The sequence below is a fragment of the Etheostoma spectabile genome, chromosome 1 (assembly GCF_008692095.1).
Source record: "Etheostoma spectabile isolate EspeVRDwgs_2016 chromosome 1, UIUC_Espe_1.0, whole genome shotgun sequence".
Classification (NCBI taxonomy): Eukaryota; Metazoa; Chordata; class Actinopteri; order Perciformes; family Percidae; genus Etheostoma; species Etheostoma spectabile.
In genome coordinates, this window is record NC_045733.1 from 24,353,927 (window position 1) to 24,373,395 (window position 19,469).

At 39.7% G+C, this 19,469-nt stretch overlaps 1 protein-coding gene across 6 annotated transcripts in view; it reads left to right on the forward strand.

The window, feature by feature from the left end:
• Window positions 1-17,340, forward strand: part of unc13c (unc-13 homolog C (C. elegans)) — a 103,523-nt gene extending 86,183 nt beyond the window's left edge. For 3 of the 6 annotated variants that reach the window (XM_032507029.1, XM_032507062.1, XM_032507095.1), the window contains 11 exons: window positions 25-102; window positions 923-949; window positions 3,966-4,054; window positions 4,426-4,563; window positions 5,938-6,061; window positions 6,616-6,675; window positions 8,655-8,735; window positions 10,514-10,661; window positions 13,301-13,393; window positions 14,462-14,621; window positions 15,664-17,340. In XM_032507029.1, coding sequence (XP_032362920.1) covers window positions 25-102; window positions 923-949; window positions 3,966-4,054; window positions 4,426-4,563; window positions 5,938-6,061; window positions 6,616-6,675; window positions 8,655-8,735; window positions 10,514-10,661; window positions 13,301-13,393; window positions 14,462-14,621; window positions 15,664-15,949 — 1,284 coding nt within the window. In that variant the 3' untranslated portion in view covers window positions 15,950-17,340. The remainder of the gene's footprint in view (window positions 1-24; window positions 103-922; window positions 950-3,965; window positions 4,055-4,425; window positions 4,564-5,937; window positions 6,062-6,615; window positions 6,676-8,654; window positions 8,736-10,513; window positions 10,662-13,300; window positions 13,394-14,461; window positions 14,622-15,663) is intronic. The other 3 variants (XM_032507140.1, XM_032507162.1, XM_032507195.1) reach the window with 2 other exon arrangements.
• The last annotated feature ends 2,129 nt before the right edge of the window (window positions 17,341-19,469 follow it).

A 19,469-nucleotide genomic window follows, 5' to 3' on the forward strand; every position in this document is an offset into this window, starting at 1 on the left:
GTATTAATTCTTGTATTTTTACAGCCCTGCATCATCCTCAACAACATTCAGCAGCTCCGAGTCCAACTGGAGAAGATGTTTGAGTCCATGGGTGGCAAACAGGTCTGTGCCTATCAAAGTGCATCTGTCTGCTGTGTCTGTGTCAAGTTTTGAGGCAATTCGCTTTCACTTGAATTAATTGGATTTCTATATTCCAGAATTAAAAGAAGTTTAAGAAAAGGCATATAAAATGTGAATTATTACAATGTAGTAATGCAATGATCTGCATCCTTCCACTGCAAGATCAAATCACAAGGTTAGCTAAAGAACAGTGTCCCCAGGGTTTCAAAGGATTCAGTGTCTTCCTGAAGGACACCTCGGCAAGGTTGGTGCCAGTTCATATTAAGGCTTAAACATTCATCCTCAGATCAGCTCTCTGCTGTGAAATAAATGCTGTGTCATGATCATGTAAATGATAATTTCAGAGGACATTTGCATGAAGTGAAAGTGAATTGACCCCAACAGTGATGCTGTGCTGTAATCCTTCCATCAGCTCTGTACTTAACCATCCAATAGACTAATCTGACATGTAGTTCAGTTTGCTAATATCACCATTTCGACTTCTACCTCTACTACAGTTCCTCAATAACTTTCTTTGTACCACATCACTATTTTCCTACATCTTACCCCCCTTGTGTATAACACATGTTGCCCTTTTGTAAGTATTGAGTTATACCCCTATACATCTGTGTTGGGTTTGAAACACCGTTGATTATTTTCCCTGTCAGTCTAACCTGAGAAGCAGCAGCCATGGCTTCTTATGACTTGCATGCATTTGTCTCTCCAGTATCTAACGCCTGTCTTGCCTTGCGTTTTGTCTCCTGTCGTTGTGTCTTCTGTTTCCCCCCCATTTCCTTTCTGTGCTCTCTTTCTCTGTCTCCAGGAGGAAGGGGTTGTGTCCTTCTGTAAGGTGTGTGATAGGACTCTTCAACACCCCTTCCCAACATTTACTGAATGATATAAAAAAGCACGCCCTCGCCCTATGTGCCTCCCCACCACCCCACACGCTCCTACGCTTTTCACTCCCCTCCTCCACCCCCTCTAGCAGCATGTGCCACAGAGCATATGGAATCTGAATTACCCATCACCCCTCTGGACAGGCTGCTCAAGCTCACCATCCCCAGCGCTTTGGGGATAGTGGCTAAACCCACCCGATCCATCTTTATTTTTAGCTTGCTTTTATTTTCCGTAGAGCCACGTCTCTATCCATAGCTAATTTACAAGTGCAATATTTATTTTAGTTCGTTGTCCACTTTTGTGGACAATGTGTCAGAGGCTCGCCAAATTGCTGGCTGTGATTTTGATCATCTTTATCCATTTCCCAGGCTGCAGCCACAAAATGTTCAGACAGGATTTTTCAGACCGTGTTTAATGAGCTTTTCAAACACTTACAAATCTCTCCAGCTGTGCCCTCGGCTGACGTGGTACCTCCCCACAGTTAGCTGCTCTAGACCTGGATCACTCCCAGCCCATTATTGTCTGAAGAATAATGACACCAGAAGTCTATACATCCCTTTGAAAAGTAAAATTATGGATGTTCATTGTTAATGGACAATCAGGTATATCTTTAAGAACGTCCTAAGTAATTTCCCTTGCAAACTAATTATACAGCCTATGTGTATTTGAGGTGAAAGTTTTCCATTAGTTTCCTCTCTGCACAGTAGCCTATTCATTACAGAATAGTTCCCTATCAGCAATTACCACCCAGAGAACCAATGTAATTACCAAGAGCTGTTATCATAGCATTACCAATAAGATAGATTAACAATAATCTCTTACAGTCCCCACATTTATGGAATCATCATGAACCGATTTCCCCTGATTAGTATCTGGCTTTATTTTGGTTGTCGGCCTGTTTGCTAATATGCTTTTTTCACTTTAGAGATGGTGGTTTATAAAACCCTTATGTATTTGTCACTGTTTAGGACAAACTACGTTTCAGAACAACAACCTGCCAGTGAGTAGATATTGTATTGTTGAAACAGGCAAAGGGAAGCAAGGCTGGGCTGCTGTTGATAGGCTGTAAGCCAGGGGAGAGTTTGTGCACTCTGGAGGACTCTGGATGTCAGTCAACATGGAGTCAAACCAGCTATGATGAGTGAAAGGCATTAGACACCAGAAATATATTTATATATTTATAGTATCCAGTAATGTGTATAACATTCACCTTTTTTTCTCTCATTATATCCATTTCTTAAGCTAATGAAAGACTTTTATTAACCAAACTTTCAGAAGCTGAATCTTTGAACGACAAAACTGTCTCACTTGGCAAGTCAAAGCACCTTTGAATTGAGGCCTTTCAGACAGGATTGCAGTCTTCAGGTAGAATTATGATTGAAGCATTAAAAACCACAAGGATTCAGAATGGAATTTTCTCCTCTCAGCAGGCGACAGGTGCCTTGGTGTATCGGACAACAGTGTGAATTTCCTGTAGCAGCATTCCCATTTAGACATAGTGTTCTTGGAAAACACCCCAGAGAATCTCAATTTCAGAGACTGCCAGGTTGCAGATTAGAGCCCAGTCTAAATCTGTCCCCAGGCCACAAGGAACTGATAAAAGACCAAGGCCTACGGTATTTTTTCTGCTTTCACTTGAAAAGATGTTAACCCTTACTCAAAGAGTTAAACAACAACTCCAACCTCTGTGGTCAATTTACTCTGTGACAGAAAACTCTTGCATGCATTTCCATTGAAGTGACAGCGGTGCGAAGTGTGCACATGGGAATACACAAACACACGTATACATCTATCCCGTTTGAGCTGCACATAGAGGCATGTCTGCAGAATACCAATGTTTATAAAAGGTTTAGTTTACACATCCGCTTCACAGCTGAGCCATCATAACATTATAATGTGTGAGATGAGCGACTCCTTGGTTAAGCTTATCGGTTCTAATATGGCGATCTGTCGTGCATGTGGTGCTGTGCTTGGCCTCACACATCCATCGCAGGCACCGTGCCTTAGCGATGTGTGTTCTCCACCCCCATCCAAAACATCAATATTTGGACATTTATACATGGCGAACGTGTCAAACAGTGATACAGATGCACTCATACATGCAGTTACTTAATGGCACACAATACACACAGCAAGGCACAAATATCCTACATCCACCCATGCATTTTTGCAAAATATACCCAACACCAAAAAATCTGCACATCCATCACATGCACATACGTAAATATGGCGCCGCAGAAACCCAACACATGCCATGCATGGGCACATACATGCTATGAATCAATTGTGTTTATGTGAGCTGGTATTTAAAATTGTTCATTGCAAGGTCAAGTCAGATTTTTCAGTGAATCCAACTAGATATGTAGGCACATAGTATGTGGATTTGAGAGGCTTGTAGCAGTGTATAGCTACAGAAAGTAATCTAGATACAACATCATATCCTAAATAATAAAGTTGCACTCAAATGAATTTGACATGCAGCAACAATTTCCTTCCTAAACATAATAATTCAATCAAAGGATTTCAGTATCAGAAGAGCATGTGTAGTTACAAGGATCTATGTATATATGACAGTGAGCTTTATTCCCTTAAAATTCTACAATGTCGAGGCTGTCTGACAGCATACTTGCTCTACTGTAACTTGTGTAGTAGTGCACAGAAATATTCCCTTTTAAGAGACCCCTAGTTGGCTGCTTCTTTGCTGACACCGTGTCTTATGACTCGGCAAGCAGTCATCATTGCAGCGCTCGGAGGTGAGCCGTCCATTTGTATTCAGAACGTCGCTTGGCACAGATGGCAGGCAGAATGAGTGGGAGGCCACCAGAGAGGCAGGTTACCTCTCCTCTGTGCCTGTCCTCTCCGCCCTAAAACCCCCACCCCAGTTGAGGCAGAGATTCAGAGCTGAGCTCTCAGTGTGGGCTATTGTATGGAGTGTAATGATGTAGTAACTGTCCATCTTCCACTGACAGCTGGATGCAGAGGCCAGTGATCTGCTAAAGGAGCTGCAGAATAAACTCAACACGGTGCTGGATGAGCTCAGCGGAGTGTTTGGCTCCAGGTGAGCATTAGTGTGACGTAACGTGTGTGTGTGTTTGTGTGTGTGTGCGTGCGTGCGTGTGTGTGTGTGTGTGTGTGCGTGTGTGTGTGCGTGCGTGCGTGCGTGCGTGTGCGTGTGTGTGCGCATGTGTGTGGGATCATTTTCATTACGATTAATTCTACTACAAGATTGCTTGGTTATTGATGGACATTAACTCAAAATATATTCGACTCAAACTAATGCTTTGTGAACAAAGCAAGTGGTTAAACATTTTAGCTTAAACAAAAGACAGCTCTGAACATATTTTCAATAATAATCATATATGCTACTGCAGCCAGAAATTTGTACCCAGTAGCTAAGGATTTAAAGGATTGTTGTTTTCCATCACACAGTTTCAAAGGTGTGATTGAGGACTGTGTGAAGCAGATGAACCAGGAGCTGGTTCAGATGAAGGGTACGGCCAAAGGAAGCAACCCTGCCATGGACGCTGAGACTGTCCTCCGGCCTCTTATGGACCTCCTCGATAAAAAGTGGGTACATACTGAATGCAAGTTCAGAGTTTAACTTCTAACATGTGAGGCAGTTTTGTACTTTGGTCTTCAGTAAGTGCTAACCTCTTTTGCAAAGCAAATTAAAGTCATTAATTCAAGAGTCAATAGGCTCACCATCCTTTTCCATCAAGTTTGAGAGTGTTGGCGTTGATGTGATGTCAGGATAGGACATCCCCTGGTGACATTTACTTGCGTGATGGTGTGAAGAAAAGGACACGGGACAGGAAGAAGAAGGAATAGGGTTGCATCGGCATTGGCAACTAGCATGGCTAGTGGGCTAACAACAGCTGTCCACAAAGTTGGAAAGTATAGTCAGGATTCAATTTAATTACTTTACTGTGTTAACCCCTGTCTTTTTCACTCACTTATTTTTTGCTGCTTGTATTATTTCAGTTATATCACCAATGATAAAATGTTTACTAAAAGACCAATCCCACCCTCTCATTTGAACTTGCTGGTGTCAAAGTTGGGTCAGATTGAACTCTGTGCGAAGTGAAATGGAATAGAAATGAAATCGAAAAACCTCTAGTGTGACAGCACCTTCTGAACACTTTAGTGATTCAAATGTCCCTACTGTGGGACTAATAAAAGATTATCTTATTATAGCCACTGCTCATTTTGGTGTGGTGTGGTTGTATCAGAATCTATAATGTCAGGTTAATTAATAAAGACACAAATTTCAGTCATCTCTACCCATTCATCTGTATGTTCAGTTAAAAGTATGGGCCGTCTTCTTGTACAGCCAAGACTAGGCTAACCAACTGGGAAAAGTGGGCAACTTGCCCAGGTTCCCAAACCACAGGGGCGTCCAAAAATCTCAGGTTTACTGCATGTCACTTGGCTCTAGTTATTTGATTAATTGCAATGTGTTAGGGACCACTAAAGTACAATATCAACTATGGTGAGTCCTTCCTTACTACCTAATGATGGCCATGTGTCAAAACTACCATTTTACATTTGTTTTTATTAGAAAAAAGAGACCAGCTATTTCTGAATGTGAATTCTGTGAATTCATCCTAGCAACTGCATTTACTTCTATGGGATTCTGGGAATCGCTCTCAACCATTTGTCAAAGAGACATTGAGGCCAATGGGGTATTACAGGGAATCCTCTTAATGATATGGAAATACCAAATCCTTCTTCCTGTCTCTGAGACCTTGCTTGCACAATAGATGAGATTAAAAGCATAAATCGCCTGCCTTTGTTCTATGAATCACAGGTGGTTTTCTTTATTTCATTATACAATTCATGAAAGCGTCATCACTTGTTGGAGCTTTCAGTCATGTTGGCTCAGTTTGAGACGCGTGCTCCGAGTGTTGACCTGACAAATGCCCTTCTTTTGTCGCTTTGCAGTTTGATGTTATTTGCCAAGATTTGTGAGAAGACTGTGCTGAAACGAGTCCTCAAAGAGCTATGGAAAATCGTGCTGAACACTATCGAGAGAACAATTGTTCTGCCTCCATTGAGTGACCAGAGTGTGAGTTTAATCATTTATCTGTCTTTTTCCTATTTCTGTTATTCTTTTCATCTCTTGGCCTGCCCTCCACCTCCCTCCTCTTCTCCACCTGTCTCTATCTCATTTCCTCCATCTGTTCAGCTCTCTCATACTCCCTCATAACATACAAATTGCTGTACAGAAGATTAAACATGGCATGTCTAAATCTTCACACAAGTGGAGTGAATTGTTAATCCTTCTCTTGGAGCTGGGTTGACATTTTTCACCTCAGCTATATTTTATTTACTCCTTTGTTATTGCTGTCAATGGAAAGTGTAGTTTAATGCCATCATGTCAAGCGGTTTGTTGACATTTTTGCCTCTGCCCTTTTACAAAATAACTAGTGCAGCTTTAAACACAATTACAAGAAAGAATCCATGTTTAAGTGTTAAATGTTTAAGTTCAACAATATCACATTAAGGCATCATATTCTGTTGCTTAGTTTGTTCGCATAATAATTGTTTTGAAATTTATCTATTCAGTGTTTGCAACATTATTTCCCTTGCTTAATGGAAAAACATCTGTCTGTCCAACAGCAAGGAGCTCAGATGATATTCAATGCAGCCAAGGACTTGGGACAGCTGTCCAAACTGAAGGTAATTTTTGGATGAATCCCAGGCGAGTTTTTCTAAATTTAGCCAACTCGTGTAATCGCAGTAAAACACGACATCTCTAATTATGCTGACATTGATAATGTATTATATTGTAAACGGTATATCAGAGGCATTAGAGATAATACAGATTTATACAGACTAACGCACTACAAGAAACTCACCACAGTCTTTTTGTAGCTGGCCAGATATGTAACTAAAGGTCCACATGAATAACATCATGACAAGCTAACACAATTATAAAGTACACAGTCAATAATTGTTTTAGGGCAATGTATGTAAAAGGATCAGTTAGAACCTGCACCTAATTGTTTTTTTGTTTTTTTTTACAAATGTGGATAGATGGAATATGTAATTTGGAAGAACATCCTGTAAGCTACTGTAGGCATTTGTATTGTGCAGTGTAAGTTAGTGCAACACTAGCCAGGCTGGTATCTAATTCCTGATGTGACCGGAGGATGTTTAATCCCACGAGCTCTGTGTGGTGAGGCATTGGAACGAATCAGTGGTAACATTGTGGTTCCACTAACAACGACTGTATGACAGTACCTCAGAGAGGTATATTAGCTCTGAGTCATACAGGAGGGGGAATACCAACTGAATGTGTGTTTATCTGCATTTGTGTGTGTGTGCGTGTGTGTGTTTTACTTGGAATGTTCTTACTGATGTTTGTGTTTTGTGTCTGTTAGATGTTCTTTGTGGGAACTTCTAGGTACAGTACGTCAGTCCTGCCAAACCATTAAAGTGGTTTCCTAGTCATCTTGTCCTTTATAATTATGAGTGACAATCATGTCCTTTGAGCCTTACAAATCCCATGGTCATTTTTGGGCTGCACTTATCTGCCTAAACATATATATACATAGAAGGATTTGTAGTGTTTGATCGGCTTCTGTTTTGGTAGATAAACATTTATTTGAGAGAATATATAATTCTGGAATCATAAGTAGTAATATTAGAAATCAAGCAAATAATTCAATTTGCACAAAAACTTTTTTATCCAAATAAAGGGCCTTATTTCATCAAATAACAAGCTGTGTCCATACATCTGCATTATGGGGGTTTTATTGGAGAGAAGTATTTAATTCTGCCTGCAGCCTTTAGTTAGTTGTGGGCTCGCCATTACTTTGTTTTCACAGAAAGATTTGATTCGAACTGAGTCAATACAAATCAAGTGGGCCCAGTGCAATTTTGGCATAAAAAACACAACATCTTGGCGCAGATGTTGATTAAAGCATTTTCTGTCTCACACAAGCTCTTTAAATCTGGTTTAAAACAAACTTTTTGTTGACTAAATCTATACATATACAGTATATATACTGTATAGTATATAGTGTGAATACAAAAGACATATCAAGACATTCATCTGCAGCCTCAAATTTTATGGATGGTACGTGCATATCTGTGTGCTGCACATTGTACCCACATCTTCTAGTGTGTTTTTGTTGATCAAATCTTAGCAACTAACACCAAGACTTTTTTACACACAAGGGGCCAGACACATGAAATTATGTAGATTAGGACCAAGGTTTGTAGCAGTGTTTGCATCAGTGATTGAGTTTCTTCCAAACCCCTTTCATAAAACATTAATGCCCTTTTTATGTATGCCTTAAAATTGACACACCTGGGAAATTAGGCTGTGCCAGAAGTTATTTGCTGTAATCCATTCTCAAATCAGGAAAAAAATTCAATTAGAATTGACTAAATTTTTTTTCCATTATTTAAATAGATTTTTAGAACTTGTGTGAGGCAGCAAGACTTACATTTTTTAGACACACTGCAGTTTAAATGACTGCAATTTGTCCTGTTTTGTAAGCAGTAAATGCTCAATCTCACGTACTATGGCTCACCTAAGGTCATTACCACTAAACTGGAGAAACTTCTTAAAATATAAATCATTCAAAAGCAACTTTTTTGTACGGTTTTGCCAACTGTAGAGAGTTTGACTTGATCTGATATCCCTCCAGGAGCATGTAACTCGAGAAGAAGCCAGAAGTCTGACTCCACGACAGTGTGCAGCCATGGACCTCGTGCTTCCCACCATCAAGGTGAGTTCTGTCGATTACACTGTTGGCTGTATACTACTAGTATTTCACTAATGAGTGAAAATGTTGCCCCAATGATAGCCTATTTTACTAAGGAGCCAGGGATATATAAATGCAGTGGCTTAGACACAGTATATATACTCGATAGTTTGGGCATTAGTGCCTTTAGTGATTATCCCACTGACAATATTTTATCCAGACTGAACTTTGAACCTGTAAAATCTAATGGGTAAGATAATGGGTAAATAGTCTTGCCCATAGAGCTGTGCATTTGTGATGAAAGATGGCATGCAGTCCATTTAACTGATCCCCAATAATGCACTATTGATTCCTTTCTTAAACTTGACCTCTGAGTGATTGTAGAATAATGGCAGCTTTTTTCTCACCAAATCCAGCTTAGTTGTGCTAGATATATTTGTGTGTGGATGGGCTACACATCATTATAGATTAATATAAGAGTAATATAGGTATTACATACTATATATGGAAAGAATGTGGGAGTACCTTTTTGCGTAGATGTATCTTAGACCCGAGAGAGGTGTGTAACCTCACATGGAGGATAGGAAGGATGACAGTTTGACAGGCAATTTTGCCAGAGGCAGGGTGAGGTTTTGATTTGATTCTGCGGGGTTGGCTGCAGGTTTTGCCAGAGGGAATGCAGCATTGTAGCCCAATAAAAACACTATGGGCTTCTTTCCAACATCAAGCAAAATTTCCCTCAACCATTATACTTCGGTTCATCGGTTATAATGCCATGGGTAGGTGATTAGAATGGTGTATGGTGTAAATATATACTGTATGTCTGTATTTAATACATGCCTGGGTAACACTTTAAAATAGCCATCATTAATAGTTTTAAATTGATGGTTAATTCATCTTTAGTCATTTAACTGTTAGTAAATCGTCATTTTACTGTTAACAAACAATTAAATTATAATTAATAAAATATTAGTAATGCTGTAAATAAACAGTTTATTGCTACACACAATATATCCCTCACACAAATCAGTTTCTCCTACTGTGCTGAGTCAATCCCCAAGTATAGACCTGACACCATGCCAAACATTTTTACCAACCAGTCCCTATTGGGAGCGTCATTTTATGTGTGATGAAGATTTTCTCTTTTATTATACGGTTTTATTTCTTTTTTGTCCAGTGCCTCTAAGTGTATTAGATAATTGTGTGTCAACTATTTAACTTTGATCAAGACAACAGACCCTGCACTAACTCTGCAAACACTTCAACAAATACTATTTTTTTCCTATAATGATAATGTGTTACAGAGGAGAGCTAATTAAACACATAAACACAAAATAACAAAGGCTAGGGGTTTATGACTATGTCTCCAAGTGCTTCATCTTCACTTCTTTTTAGCAGCACCTTTCTTAATAAGATCTGTCCGAGGCCGCCCTCCCACCTTCCACATGTGGGATAGTTGACAGCATTTGAAAAGAAAACAAAGCCTTGTCTGTCCTCAGCTATCAGGCTTATCAGCACAAAATGTGCATTAACCATCCAAGCATAGGTTTTGGATTTAAATTTATGGTAATTAGCTACACAAGTGGCTATTACTGCTGTCTCTTGTCTGGTCTTTTTATGTGTTTGCACCGCCTTGTAAAATGTATACTGTCCACATGATCCTAGGCTATTCTCTTAGCCAAGTGTAACTTGCTTACATGTTTACACTCAAAGGAGGTTGCCATCATGTTTAAATTTATTCCAAACTTTTCCCATCACCTTGGAAAATTGTAAATCTTTACTGTTTTTTGTTTGTTTTTCAGCAATACTTCCATGCTGGAGGAAATGGGCTGAAGAAAACCTTCCTCGAAAAGAGCCCCGATATGAAGTCTCTCAAATATGCTCTCAGCCTTTACACTCAACCTACAGATGCCTTGATCAAGAAATATATATGCACCCAAACCTCTCAAGGTAATGATCTAGCCAAGGCCAGACTCAATTATGTTTCAGTACAGGGAGTGGATGGAATTACTTCAGCATTCAAATAATGAAAAACTTTAAGGTAAAGAGCTGTGTTCTGTGACCATAGAAAGTTTCCACCGGGGTAGATTAGGACCAAAAGAAAGCTGCTATAAAGGTAAGAAATGTAAGCAAGACCAAGTGATGCTAAAAGATGTTTAGATAGTAAACGTAGCACATTTTACCACAGGTGTTTAGCACGTTCTTCAGACACTGCTGTAGTTAGTAAACATTATTTAAATAAACTTGATAAACTCTGATAATAAAATTCACATTGGGATTGGTTGCTGTTGCTGTTGAAACCTTTCACTTCTATAACAACTCGTTAAGTGATGAGTAAGAGGGAAAGCCTTATTACCACCTTATCACTAGCTGCTTCTGTTGGTATTTAGAATTGATTGAAAATAATGCGACTCCAGTCCAGGCTCATTTTAACCTCCACATAGTTCTGTTTTCCCATCAGTCTAAGATCCCTTACATAACAGTATGTGTGTTCTGAAGATCACTCTGTGTCACTTTGTTTTCTTTAGGCTTATATGTGCAAGGGACATTGCCTTGATTGCATTTCCCCTCGCTGTTTCAGTCCTTTATCTCTTTCACTGTAAAAGAATAACTGAAAAAAAGCAAAAGAAAAAAAAGTTTTCAGCAGCCACTTCACCCCATTCCCTGAGGGGCTTGAATGCTCCCATGCTCTATTTCTCTCCCTCTCTCTCTGTTATTAGAAACACTGTCATGACAGAAGCATGTGTAGTGTACAGTAAATGTATAAATTCCTCTTTCTGCTCTCTCCCTCCATCACGACCAACCCACTTTTATTTGTTGTTGTCACATTCATCTGTCTCTATATGGAACCTTTTTTTCCTCTTTTTGTAACAAATACATATAGGTGTTTCGGAGAGATTTGAGAGGGAATTTCAGCCCAGTGGGGCGTTGAAGCTTTAAGCTCCCGGTTGCCTCATTGTGTTCATTCTTGCAGAACACTGCATAGGCAGGCAGCAGGAAACAGAATGGCAATGGGAGCTAGCTAGTCAGCCAGGCCCAACTAGCGTTCTCGCTCTCACTGACTGGCAGATGGGCATAGACGCACAGTGTTTTACTGTGTGCTATTTTAAAATTGGTCATTGTGTTTCTCCTCTTCCTTACTCTGAGTTGACACACTGTTGTCACTCTTTATCCGAGATGGTCCGATGTGATGCCTGTAAGTGGAGTTTGTGAGGTGGCAGATGTGCATTAGGTCAGTAAACAGTGTGGAGATGTGCTGATGCTTGATGAAGCACAGTGGACAATTTGATCATTCACCACTGTGCTCTGACACATTTAGACCAAGCCATGCACTAGTCCATTCTTGCAGGAGTCTTTTTCTCTTTCTTAGGGAGCGACTGGAGTTTTATAGCTGCTTTAAGCTACAATGCAAGGCAGTACTAGCAAAAATAAACACATCTTTCTTCTTTTAGAATTTTTCGTGTGAATATTCCACAGCTTTCTGCTTATAAAGGAATCTTGTGTTGATGTGTCATTTTGTGAAGGTTAAGAGTAAAGTATTGCTATTGCAACCATGAATGCCTAATTCTCATCTCTCTTATCGTTACCTCCTTTTGTTAGCATCTTCACTAATCTGCTGACCCTCCTCGCTGCCACCTTTGTTTGATCTTCTTTTGCTTTCCTGATGTGCCATTCATCTTATTCACACTCTGCCCTGCCTTGTCCCTCAAACTACCCATTCCAGTGTCAGCTGTGTACATGCCCTTACATGTTTACATAAAGGCATTTACTGGCAGTGTCTTGTCTCTGACTCCAGTCAGAAACACACACAACCTACTAATTCATAACAGTTATTTTAGCACATAGCTAAAGTGTGTGGTGCCATTGCTCAGTTCAATTTCTTATAAGTCCAGTGGCTTAACTGTGAAGCTTACTGCTTCCGCTGACGCTCTGCTCTTTCATGGTGCTGATGAAAGGACAGGGGACGCCTCTGAACAGAGCCATACCGCCAAATTTAATTCATAATTCATTCAATAAAATTTCTTAAAGCATTTTTATTGTCTGCATTGTTCTTGACTTAATGGACCTGACAGAACTTTCACTTCCACTTGAGTTGTCTGCATGTAGTCAACTCCAATGTTTTGTTTGTATTTCTGTTGAACCGTTGTGATTTCATTGTGCAAAGCGTTATTTACTTAGTGCATCCCTACACACCATCTGCCTCCAGCATGGCCTTCAAACCAGGCAGATTATTTCATGTTTCTTTTTTTCCCTCTTGTTCAGCCTCAAGCTCAAGCTTTTTTTTTCTCAACCTCAAGAAAAACCCCTGGCTGTGTGTCCTACTGGGCGGCCATGGGGATAAAATCAAGTGTACTTCCCTACTGTTGTTCTTGGGTTTTGGATTTCAGCTTTGACACAGAGAGGTGTTGTTACACCACATTGTGGATCAGTTTATAGATACCTTATCCACAAAACGCTGCACCCACAGTTTTGAATCCTGTTCTTTTATCCTCTCTCTCTCTCTCTCTGGCTCCATCTCTGTCACTCCTCCATTTTCTCAGATTTTCATTATGCCAATTTTCTTGTTATTGTTTTTGGTGTGTGTCCAGGTCAGTCATCCAACGGATCCGTGGGGGAGGTGTCGATGCAGGTGAATCTCATCTCTCACCCTGGCACTGGAGAGCACAAAGTCAGCGTGAAGGGTGAGCTTTTCCTATACTCAGACATGCTTTGCGTCATTTCAGTCTTTGAACGTTTGTAGGTGTGAATACATTTGAACAGAAATGCCAAATACCAAAATAAACGCTTTCAAAATAAAACAGCCAGATTTGTGGGGAGTCTCGACTTATTTTTTAATTTTATTTTTTTTAATTTTTATATTCAGAAAACATTCACAAACAGTTACAAACAACACACTTTGACATAGGAACGCGTCCCAGGGCAGCTGTCTTGACTTCTCACATTGAGAGACGCAATCAGGCACATTGAGAGAGAGAGAGAGAGAGAGAGAGAGAGACCTACGGACAGATAGACAGACACACACACACACACACACACTCAGCTCAATATAGACAACAATTGCCAGTTTTCCCCACTCATCATGTCTCTTTCTATCTCTCTCTCTTTCTCTCCCTCTCTCTCTTGCTCTCTCTCTCGGTTGTTTTATTTTGTAAAGAATCGGGGCTGCACTGGGCCCTTCCTGTATGTGATTACCTGCCTGGCTTGTCACATTCGCTCAACATCAAAACAAATTCTATATTCTGTATTTGTCTTGTTTAAAAGGAACTACTGTTTTTGAAGTCCACTGCTATAATAACATACCTGTTGATATTTGTTTCCTTAATGTCAGCAACAAAAATCGGACTCATCATCCCTACAGCTGCAATCATTTTTGTTCCACCCACTGAAGTAGCACCATATGCACTACAGCTGGTAATCAGTTATAATCAGCCGACAGCAGTACCATGACGACATGATTGCCGGTTACGTTGCTATAGCAATCATATATGGATGTTTCTATTATTACAGGATGAAGAGATGCAGTTTAGCGTTTTCTTTTTCTTTTTCTTAATTTTCTACATTTCCCAGAATTACCTCTGGCAACCACCACAGAACAAAATGCAAAAGAAATATAAATAGACAGTATCTCAGCAACATTTTTTGCATTGAGCCAGTTCTCTGTGGGAAAAAAAGACCAAAAAAAACACTTGTTGAGATGACATGGATTTTTCTTTACTTTTACTAATTATTATTTTCTCTGCATTTTCCAGTGGTCGCAGTGAACAACCTCACCTGGCAAACAAACGCCATGTTCCGGCCGTTTGTTGAGGTCAACGCTGTAGGACCACATCTGGCTGACAAGAAGCGCAAATTCAGCACCAAGACCAAGAATAACAATTGGTCACCAAAGTACAATGAAACATTCCAATAGTGAGTAATCGTGCTTCCTTAGTGTTAGTCACAGAGGTGGAGAGAAGGAGGAGCAAGCGGAAGATGTTTTTACCTAGTAAACACATATACTATATTTTTATATTATTATTTTGCAGCATTTTGCCTGCCTACATACAACCTAAAATAGTCTGTACCTGCTACATGCTGTACCTTAAACTGCTGCAGTATCTTCAAACACTAGTATTCAGTCCAGTATGCTATCTGCACACTACAAAAGAGCCTCCAGCAACCTATATACCACATAATACCTGAAAAACCTTACTGATAGTCCTCCCAATTGTTCTAAGCATTGAATAGAATGCAATTGCTTTACCAGTACTTTGGCTCATTGCATTCAAACTGGTGAAGGAAGACAAGGGACTGCTTTCGCAACCTAGAGGCTTTTCTTCTCTTTGACACTGTCATTCTGAGCTGCGCCAACTAAAGTCACAGTGCTAAACTGATCTTAGACTGAGTTATAGCAACACCAGTGTGATCAGTGCAGACTCAGTGTTGTCTGCATGTACTGTAGATCACTCCTGCCATTCTCATTTGAATTTCAAGAAGCCATTAAAGTTGCTGGGGATAATTAGAAAACAACCTAAAACAAAAAGTTGGCTCAGAATAATGGCTCCTTTGAATAGAAACATTAATTTCCCTTTCAAAATATGACTGAATTGTCTCATCACATCCACACCTTCTGTATAATAAGGCGGCTTTCCGCTGGGGATTTGTCAGCAAGCCAGAGTCTCTTGCTGACGCGTTATATTCACTGCGAACAAAGCCGAATGTCAGTGTCCAAAAAGCAATTGGTGTGAACTTATGCACAATCCCTCAGAATGACACTGGGCTTTTCATTCAGTTTAAACAATAACCAAAAACTACATCATTATCTGAACATGTCATTATGTGGTAAACCCTACGTTTCTATTAACCATGCGGGTTAAATCATTTCCTTTTTTGCACTATAGTAAAATATTACTGGGTTTGCTTCATGTGAACATATTTAAATTTGAGTTTCATCTCTCTCTTTTTCTCCCAGTGTTCTAAGTAATGAACATGGTCCGGAGGCCTACGAGCTGCACGTCTCAGTAAAGGACTACTGCTTTGCCCGTGAGGACCGCATCATCGGCATGACGGTCATCCAGCTCAGAGAGCTGGCAGACAAGGGCAGCTGCTCCGCCTGCTACCCCCTGATGAAGAGCATCTCCATGGACGAAACTGGCCTCACCATCATGAGGATACTCTCTCAAAGGACCAACGATGAGGTGGCCAAGGAGTTTGTGCGTCTCAAGACAGACACACGCTCGGCGGAGGAAGTGTCATAATGTGCTGCAAAAATGCAGTAATATAAGAGTTGTGTTGTCTTAAATGAGAGATAAAGAGAAAAAGGAGAAGGAGCAGGAGCAGCCGATGTTCTCTCTGGATAAAAGCTGGAGAATGTGATTGTCCAAAGAAAAGCGCAGGAGGTCCAAATGTGGCGAGGCAGCAAGACAGTCCAAGAGAGAGAGAGAGAGAGACAGAGAGAGAGAGAGAGAGAGACAGAGAAAGACAAGGTTGTGTTTGTTTGTTTGTTTTTGTGCATGTGCGTAAAACATCTGTTGGAATGTTCATTTTAAAACTACAGTACGTACAAGTGTTTACTTACCGTATGCTTACTATTAAGTACTATATTCTACGAGTTATGTTAACGAGACATGAAATACCTTTTTTACAACGTTTAGTCTTTTTGAACAGAGATTTGTTCCAATAAAGTGCCAAACCAGTGAAAAAAAAAGAACAAAACCAACGTATATGAATTATGGTGAACTTAGTATGTTTGAAATTTGCTCGATTATTTTGTCCGGTGTACGTCATTTTCTGACCGTGTGGCGTTTTGATTGTTGCAAAGTCTTTCATTTTGCACCCTCGTTTTTTGGCTTCACGTTCTTCCACACAGCACTGTTGTGCATGTCCTCTTCTCGGTCATGTCTCTCCCATGATTCCACAGTGACCACCGAGCAGGGTCCTGTCCCCTTGCCTTCAAACTGTTTGTATTTTAAGTCAACCTGAAAAAAGACCGTGTTTTTTTAAATGGCGATGACTGCTATGTAAACCTTCGTAGGTGTTTGTAATTTTATAACCATGACAACAATGATGACAGCCTCCAGTGCTAACAGTCTTAGCAGAAAGGATGGAAAAGTTTTCTTTTTCTTCGGCTTTTTGTTTGTTGTTTTCAGCCATCAGCTTCCAGCCTTTCTGAATGACCACTGTGAACATGAGCTTTGGAAGGCAAGCTTACATGACATTGCTGACAGTTTGATATTATTGTTTCATATTTTTCCGATAACTTTGTTCCTGAAAAACTGCCAAAGTTATATAAAATATTTGTACAAAAGCAATCCATTACATGTATGAAGATAAATATGTACATGTGATCTATTACTTTTTCAATGCTTTAGATTTGATTATGGATAGGGTGGTAATTTTTGTTATTTCCTGTGAAGCTGTTAACCAATATGAAAGTTGCACATGTTACTTTACACATTAGTTATATCAGCTTCTGTCATTAGAGTTATTTTTCTTCATGAAGGAAAGAGTCTAACATTTGGTAAATATGCAACATTCCTATGTATTGCACTGATGGCGAATTGTATGTCATGTAAATATATTTAGTGAGATATTGTATAAAAGTCTACTTTTCTTCAATGTGCATAAAGTATGTGCAAATGTGTTTAAACATCTGGGTCATTTTGAACAGTTGTCCAGTAAGCATCCCTTTTACACATAGCACAATCAGGATCAGGTGACTGGCAATTAGAACAACTACTATTCATACAACCTCATTGCACCTGATTTCTTGCATTTTGTGTTAAGAATTACAACATAAAAATCAAAAGAAATAATACACTCTTGAAGAACAGTTTGACAAAGTTTGCATGCAAGTTTGTCATATTTAATCTGAAATTGCCTCAGTAAACATAAAGGGGCTTTCACACCGCCACACAGTAACTCGCCACCTCAAGTCATTTCAATGAGGGCAAGGGGTTTTGATCACAGAGGTAGGAGTATGAAGCAGTCTAAAAACACTTTGCTTTTTTGGGAAACTCTTCAGCAGGTAGGTGGTTTTCAGGGCAGTTGCTGCACGGCGGTTTGAAACCCGCTTAATAGCAAATGTGATCAGTGGCATTCAAATCGGATGTTTTAGAGCAAATCAAATCAGGCGATGCCGGTGTTGCGGCGCCTGGGTAGCTCACATGGTAGAACATGCACCCAATGTAGAGAGGGTCAGTCCTCGCCACAGCGGCCGCGGGTTTGTCCTGGATCCCTTTGCTTCATGTCTTTCCCCCTCTCTCTCCCCTTTCATGTCTAAGCTGTCATCTTAAATAAAGGCCTAAAATGCCAAAAAATAATCTTTAACAAAAAAATCAATGCCGGAATAAAAAAAAAAAAAGGCTGCATTCAATGTGAATAAATGATTTCACATTGCATTGCACTGGTTTGCAGATATGTTTCAAAATCTGTTTTGCTCCCATGATGTATTTTAGGCTTCTAACCAGTACATCCACTGTAAAACAATATAGGTTCTATATAAGATCTTATATATCCTTACATAAGATATAAGGAGTACCCCACTGATTTGGCATGGAACATCTGTAACATTGTTAGTCACAATGGACAAAAGAAGAAAAAGTGATGCATCAGAACCAGAGATATCTTTTTTTATTCCACACGTTCTTCTTCCTTGTCAAAATCATGCATCTTTATCACTACCAATGCAACTTGACAACCGGCAGTTTGGTCAGAGCTTTGAGTGTGTTATATTTCTAACTACGCAACTGTGATTTTCATTTTTTATTTTCAGACTTCAACCAATGCTGCCTCATATGACATCACTTGAGACAATATGTCACGCTTTGCACAGCTCCCAGTGGAACCCCAAGTAAAATATCCAGTAGTAGGCTACTCGTCACAGCTTGATAGATCTTGATGTGTATAGTTGCTAGAGTGTTACAAACATCTGGCAATACACCACAACGCACATATTGTGAAATTAAACAAATATACGTCATCCTTCAATGCTGTTGCAATAGTAAATGGCTAATTGTACACACTCGACCCCAGAGATAATCTTATTCCAAACTCACACTAATAAAGATCAGTATGCCATTTTAAGACATTTAAGACAAATATATCCCTAAAATAAAAAGAAATCATGGCAGATGCTCAAACTACGGGATTGACTGAAAAAGTAAATATTTTTAATGGTTTTAAATTCCTGGGTGAGAGACACTGATGAACGATATCCTCCCCAGTTACTGCAGAGAATCTTCCTAGTGGAGTCTGCACATCGCATCTGAGACTTAGTCGCAGGTATCGGAGACACTTTTTGCCTTTTGATGCTCACGCTACGCTAGAGATACTTTAACAAGATACTTTAATCCTTTGCACTAAACATGACGACTTTGCTTTGTGAAAGTTACTCTGTTTTTTTTATTTCATGGTGCACAAGATGAAATGTTTTGAGATCAGTTAATTCTCTGCTTGCTGTTAGTAATTCAACACCCACAAGAAGAAATGCACATCTGTGGCAGGAAATAATCCCTCAAAAACATGTCACCTGCCAAAACATTAATTCTGCATTTATGTATTTTTAATTTGGACGTCTGTTATGTTTCAGAGCAGTTCATTTCTGATATCATATAATTATAATATAACTATTATTTTAAAGCACCACTACTAAAACCACATTAAAAAAACGGATGTTGTTGTAAACTGATTATTCTAGACCCCGCCGGCCCCTTGGTCAAAATCCCACACAGTGAATCTAATCACCTGGACCCAGCACATGAGTAAGTCCATTTTACA